A 7,396-nucleotide genomic window follows, 5' to 3' on the forward strand; every position below is an offset into this window, starting at 1 on the left:
CAAAGCCAGACGTGGCCAAGGCACCCTGAAGAGTCACTTTGTAGCAGGACTTGCAAAGCAGAAACGCCGTACCATAACTAAAGAAAGCCAAAGACTTGGCGATAAAAAGAATGCACCAGAAAGATAAAGAAAAGGTCTTTTAAAGCATTTATCTAATACTGAGAAGGTCAGTTCTAATGAAAACTGTTCCACACACTGAAATATTTTGCTTCCACTAGTGATAATAAAGATATTTCCCCCAATTCTTGGACGTAGTTATAACCACAGTTAATCATTCCAAAAGTAACAAATCATCTGCGAGGCACGATATAAATGTTATTCTTGTGAGGAAAAATCTAAGATGAAACAACCCAAAATGTTAGAGGCAAACTACAGTATACATTCTTTCCTACTAATTTTCATTTTATGAATCCAGTTATGATAGAGCCTCACTACCATTACCATAAAGCTAACACTAAAACAGATTGAAGTTTGTTCAAAGGAAGAACAAATTTCAAAAAAGAAGAAAAAAAAAAAGGAGGGGTGAGGGGAAGGTTAAACATTCTGATCCTAAATGATACATACCTAGAAATCTAAAATCTCATCTTCACACACCTATTTTTCATGTTCTAAATATTATGTTTTTAAAATACCTCACAAATTCACTAAAATCCGCAAGTTTGTGGCTCTTGTAAAAATACTTTTAAAAACTAAGCCAGGGGCACCTGGGTGTCTCAGTGAGTTAAGCATTCAACTCTCGGTTTCAGCTCAGGTTGTGTGATTGAGCCCCATGTTGGGCTACATGCTCAACAGAGAGCCTGCTTCTCCTCTCCCTCTCCCTCTGTCCTTCCCCCTGCTCGCAAGTTCTCTCTCTTTCCTTAAAATAAAAAAAAACTTAAAAAAAAAAAAACTAAGCCAAAAAGACTGTTAAAATTCATACTACTGACATAAAAAAAAATACGTAATTACGTTCAATACACTCCAAAATATCCCTATGCAAATATAGGACACAATTAGACTTTCCCAAAAAGGCAAGCAACAGTAAGACAAAAAGTAAACCCAAGTAAATGTCATGGTGTCTCTCCTATGCCTCAAATTAAAATCTATTAAAATGTCACCTGAAATGTGAATTATAACTTTCCAAAAATATATTTCAAATAGAATTTATTTGTAATTTAACACTGACAACACACTAACTAACAATATTATTTTCCTGGTCCCATCCCCACACCAAATCTCATTATCTTCTACCCTTTCTTCCTCAGAATACTCCTTCCCCACCCACCTTCATTTCACTCCTTTTCTGAGGATCATTCCCAGTCTCTCCCTTACCACTAATATCAGTCACTGGAAGCCTAAAGGAAAGGACCACTGAGCCACCATAAGCGTCCTAACTTTTACCTGTTCTAGGGAACCATGAAGACAATAACAGAAAACCTGTTATTTTCCCCATCATTTAACCAGCAAGCTATTTCCTTCATGGAGAAGTAGAGCTAGAGAGATCTGAAAGCAACCAAGATGACCACTAATCAGGCTTCACGTTTAACCTTAGGCCCAAATGTTCTATCCCACAGTGACATAGTAAATCCTGGGAAGGTGCCATTGTGCAATGTTACCTCGAAGCTGGTCCCAGCAGCTCTAGGCTTACCCAGGGGCACCTGGAAGCCTGGTATGGACTCTTGAGCAAGACCAGAATAACTGGATTGGCCAATGATCTATAATGTGCTGTCTGTAGTTTAAAACTCCCCTGGCAGCACTGAGAACCAGTTTGTTTATTGGTGTAACGAGTCAGACAGCTTGGCCTGGTTCTGTGACCAGAAGGACATAAACGATCCTGCTAGAAACACGAAGAGCTCTCCCCAAACCCAAGATTTCCCGCACAAATCTTGGACGTTCAGGATCCCCAAGGCAGACATGTGAGCTGCGCCTGAAGTCTCTGAGCCCGAAGCTTGCCTGCACTCTGTCTCCTGCTATACTGTTTTTTTTCCCTTCTTACAAGCTTTATGTGAGTATGCTGTCTGGAATTGTCCAAGTTCTCTCAGTTCTCCCGCCTGTGCGATCTTGGCAGCCACCTAGAAGGAAGAGACTCCCTGCCCACTGAAAAGCATGAATGGAAAATCCCAAGTGGCAGAAAAGTTAGAAAGGTTTGAGTTGAAGCTAGTCAAAGAAAGAAAAAGTGAAGCATGCTACCATACCTAAGAGTACTATGACTTACTTATCAAATTCAAAATGGCATTATTTTAATGTAACTTTTGTAATTTCACTAATAGCTTAATATGGGTGTCACATTCCTTTCAAAGATACTAAAAAAAAAGCGTCTTTTACCTGTGAACTCAGCTGAGTTTTTATCCAATTGAAATAGTAATTTAAGTCACTGCCTTCCATCAGTTCCTTCCCCCAAGCTGCTAACTTCGCAATAATTCTTGCTGCCTGAAAAGTAAGAAATGTATCTGAATACTATGTTGATTCTAAAATCACATCATATGCCTTAAAAAGCAGGACTCACAACCACTTTTCTGTGATTTTTTTCAATACTCAACTCCTCCAAAATAAGTTTGTATTTCATTTTTAAAAATATATTTTGCAATACAGTCAAAATGTACTTTTAAATAGATCCCTTAAGGTGAAACAAAATTAGTTACATTTTAAGAATTTCATGACATTCCTTGCAATATTTTGAGTTCCAAAAGTAAGACTGGGATTCATTATAAGACAAGCAAAAAATCAAAATAATCTTTTTTTTTTTTGAGGCACTGAATAAGTATTTTTAATGAATTTGTAGATGTTGATATTCAAAAATCTGCAGACTTCCACCAAATTGCTTGCCAGAGTTCAGAGCAATGTCTACAACAAACTGCCAGCTGCTACCTTCATTCATTCCAAGCCCCATGTGAGTCCTCACACTTAAATATCTGTATCTTACTATAAAATACATCCTGCGTATTAAATAGCTATCTCTCCTCGCTATTAACCTTTTCTCCTCACCTAGAGATTTCTCAGGTTTCTTCAAGCTATAAAACTAACCATGAATTTTTTATTAAATAGGCAGTATAAGAATACAACAAATCATCATGATGTACATTTTAAATACCTTACAATATGTCAATTATACCTCCATAAACCTGGAAGGTATATATACACACACACAAATATAGGCAGCATAAAATACTACTTCTCAGGGCGCCTGGGTGGCTCAGTCAGTTAAGCGTCTGCCTTTGGCTCGGGTCATATCCCAGGGTCCTGGGATGGAGCCCTGGATCCCCTGCTCAGCAGGGAGCTTGCTTCTCCTTCTCCCTCTGTCCCTCCTCCAACTTCTACTCTCTCTTTCTTGCTCGCTCACTGTCTCTCAAATAAATAAAATATTTAAAAAAAATAAAATACTACTTCTCCACACACACAACCCAATTTAATATTCTTTCAGTACTTTCGGAAAGTTACCATCAAAATTAGGAAATCATTTAAGCCATGTATCCAGACAATAAAAACAAGTCTCTACAATTTAAAAAAAGAAAATACATTATTTTTTAAGTATTCTTTAAAATATAGTTTATTTCATGAGTTCTCCTTCTTAATATCTCTTAAGGTTTTATAATATGTACAATATATGAATACACTCATACATAAATGAATATAGATATATACGGAGAAAAAGAAAGAAAACACATGCTCAAAAATGTATTACTAACAGTTCTTGATTTGAAAAGTTCAAAGACATCTACTGAAACGAACAGCCTCAGGAGCTCCGCCACTGCAGCCCACTCCATGTTGGGAACAGAAAAGGCTTGTACAAAGATTTATTCTCTCAGCTCTCCTTTCATACCTTCTCTATACTCCATAAAAGACTGTTCAGTATTAAGGCTTCCAAAGATAGCATTTCAGGGTAAGTTTAAAACAGGAGTATGTTTAAGATATTAAAAAACAAGTAATTATTAAATTAAAATAAAAATTAAGCACAACAGCTACTTCCGAACAAAATTTAATTTCTGTAGTAAAACGTGGTTAATCCTGTCACAGACAATCTAAAGCTCTTTTCCACATGCAATCTAGCAAAGGTATTTATGCTAATGAACTCAACAAATACTGTATAAAACTTTAACTGTATCAAAGCAACTCCATCTCCTTTGTCTTCCCAATATCCCCACATTACTAACCATCAATAAGGAAACACAGCTTTGAAAAATTAACATCACAGCCTTTGCTCCTCTGGGAGCTGGGAGGTTACCAAGTCATAAATAGCACATGTTTCTTCCCCAAATCAAAAATTTGATCGATTCAAAATTTACCATATGAACAGTAAAGAGATCCTGGCGATTCAACATTGGCAGAAAGTAGGACCAGGCAGTGTTCTTGCTGCGTTTAGCATAGTCAAAGAAAATGCTAACCCGCTGGTGATTTTCCTAAAAAAGAAAAGGAATGATATCACTAATCAGAATGCATTTTACTACCATGTACTGCTTCTCAACCTTTCATTCTGTGTCCCATCAGTCAGTGTGTTTTCTTCCTTCAGTTGTTATTATGGGTCAGGGGTGGTGAGAGGGGGCAAGCATAGACACTTTAAAAATAAAATCACCTTTGGGCGGGTACCTAGGCGGCCCAGTCAGTTAAACAGTTAAGCGCCCGACTCTTGATTTCAGCTCAGGTCATGATCTCAGGGTCATGAGATCAAGCCCTGCATTGGGCTCCATGCTCAGTGGGTAGTCTGCTTGAGATTCCCTCTCCCTTTCCCTCTGCCCCTCTCCCCACCCCCGCCCCAGTGCATGCATGTGCACAGGCACATGCTCTCTTTCTCTCTCAAATAAATAAATAAATAAATCTTTAAAAATATAACACAATGGGGCGAGCTGGGTGGCACAGCGGTTAAGCGTCTGCCTTCAGCAGGGCGTGATCCCGGCGTTATGGGATCGAGCCCCACATCAGGCTCCTCTGCTATGAGCCTGCTTCTTCCTCTCCCACTCCCCCTGCTTGTGTTCCCTCTCTCACTGGCTGTCTCTATCTCTGTCGAATAAATAAATGAAAAATCTAAAAATAAATAAATAAATAAATAAATAAATAAATAAATAAATAAATAAAACACAAAATAAAATCACCTTTAATTATTATGATTAGCTTTAAATCAGGTGAGCCAAGCTAGCAGATCCCAACCCTACAGGGAGTAGCAATCTAAGTTACATTTCATCTGAGCCTGTACCTCTGACCTGCCCTTCCCAGTGTTTTTTCCACACAAATAAAATCAGATTACTCCTAGAATATTATGATAGAAAAATCAGTGCAGGGGCGCCTGGGTGGCGGAGCGGTTGAGCGTCTGCCTTCGGCTCAGGGCGTGATCCCGGCGTTATGGGATCAAGCCCCACATCAGGCTCCTCTGCTNGTGAGCCTGCTTCTTCCTCTCCCACTCCCCCTGCTTGTGTTCCCTCTCTCGCTGGCTGTCTCTATCTCTGTCTTATAAATAAATAAAAAATCTTTAAAAAAAAAAAAAATCAGTGCAGATAAAGACAGTAAAAAACATCATATAACACTAGCAGAAAGACACAGGATTTGAGGAACAATTAATTCTTAGCTCAAAACATGCATATTCTACTTCTCACCTAAATTTTACCTGCATTTCACTGGCTCAAATACACTTTCTGATTCACTAAATGAATATGGTTCTAAGTAGCAGTATTTGGTAAAAGCACAAAAAAACCACATAATTTTCAGACCAACATTTAATTCTTTTAAATACATTGTTTTTAATCTTGGTCTTTGCTAACACTTACCTATTTGAGGAAGAGACTAATATCTCCATAAGTAATGAATCATTACAGTTCAGAATAACAATTGCAAGTTACGATGATTTTATCAAAGGACTCAAAATTGGATAGGTCATCATTTACTCCATTGGTGGGTTATTTCCCAAGTTAAAACTGTAATTATCATTGCACATAAATGAACAAAGTACACTACATACAGAAAGAACAAAAAATATTTTTACATTTTAAGTAAGTTTAAAATTCATCTTCCTTGGGGTGCCTGAGTGGCTCAGTCAGTTAAGTCTCTAACTCTTGATTTCAGCTCAGGTCATGATTTCAGGCTCATGAGATCGAGCCCCACATGGGGTACCCCACTCAGCAGGGAGTCTGCTTGAGATTCTCGCTCTCCCTCTCCCTCTGACCTTCCCCCTGCTCTCTCTCACTCGCTCTCTCATTCTTAAATAAGTAAATAAAATCTTTTAAAAAAACACTCATCTTCCTTGACTTTGTGGTTTCAATTCTTGCTTAAAAACGTATCTTCCAGAGGAGGAGTTAAGATGGCGGAGTAGCAGGGGGACCCTGAGCTAGCCTCATACCTCAAACACACCTGGATCAACATCAAATCATTTTGATTTGAGGATTAAGAAAACAATCTGCACAACTGAAGGGACAGAACGTGCCAGATGCGAGTTCAGAGAGGTGAACTGGGGGAGAGAAAAGCCATGGTGCCCTGAAGGGGAGGGAGCCATTTTAGTGGAGGGAAGTTAGGGAGAGGGAGAGAGCAGTGTGTAGGGTTCACACAAGATGCTGCAGTGTAGGGATCCCCTGGGTCGCACTGGGAGAGAACACTCCCCTTCCTGCAGCACACCTGGAAGAGGGTATGTATTGCCTCTCCAAGGAGAAAAGGCCCACCAGGCACCACTCAGCGGCCATTCAACAGCCAAGGACAGAGGTGTACAGAGAGGACAGATAACCTGGTCTGCAGCTTTTCCTGGTGCACCACAACAGACTCCAGCCACCCAGCATAAGCCATGTGACTGCTTTTCTGGGACAGAACAGAACAAGGCACACCAGGAGTCTCTCCACTGGAGGTTAGAGAGAGGATCCGAGCCTTCCTGGCCCTTTAAGATTTGGAGTTTTGAATCCCAGCCCCTGGCCAGGGATAAAACACAGGAGAACTGTGATGCCAGGTGCCTGGGTACAGACAGGTTGAGGGCAGGGGTCTGACGAAAGCCTGGGACACACGAGGGGAGATTGTTCACTATACTGTGAGGATTTCCTGAACAACAGTGGCTGCGAGTTCCCCTTCTGGGGGATGAGAGGGCAAGGTAGCACCATCTTCCACATGCACACATACATACACACACACACACACACACACACACACACACACACACACACACACACATATATATACATGCCCTGCCCAAGCACCATAGGACTTCAGAGAGAAACACAGTGCATCCAATGGTGGAGGAGTCCCCTACACCAAACCCTGCCCTCCTGCGCCCAGCAAGGGCATCCTTACAAGGGCAAGTCTGACTATGAGCCAGCCCAGCAGGCCCTTTCCTCAGAAGACCAACACAGGCCCCCCATGTGTGCCAAGTCTACTGATCAAAGAGTGCTCCAAAGCATCAGCTTCAGTTCTGGTGGGAAAAGGACAAGGCTTTCTTTTTATTATATATATA

General features: G+C 40.3%; 1 protein-coding gene across 6 annotated transcripts in view; it reads right to left on the reverse strand.

Moving 5' to 3' along the window:
- The window catches only part of ATP6V1H (ATPase H+ transporting V1 subunit H), a 119,367-nt gene that overhangs the window by 91,252 nt on the left and 20,719 nt on the right, over positions 1–7,396 (reverse strand). For all 6 annotated transcript variants that reach the window (XM_034650129.1, XM_034650127.1, XM_034650126.1 and 3 more), the window contains 2 exons: positions 4,263–4,376; positions 2,305–2,409 (listed from right to left, as the gene is read on the reverse strand). In XM_034650129.1, the coding sequence (XP_034506020.1) occupies positions 2,305–2,409; positions 4,263–4,376 (219 nt within the window). The remainder of the gene's footprint in view (positions 1–2,304; positions 2,410–4,262; positions 4,377–7,396) is intronic.

Source organism: Ailuropoda melanoleuca, unplaced genomic scaffold (genome assembly GCF_002007445.2).
Source record: "Ailuropoda melanoleuca isolate Jingjing unplaced genomic scaffold, ASM200744v2 unplaced-scaffold11384, whole genome shotgun sequence".
Lineage (NCBI taxonomy): Eukaryota > Metazoa > Chordata > Mammalia > Carnivora > Ursidae > Ailuropoda > Ailuropoda melanoleuca.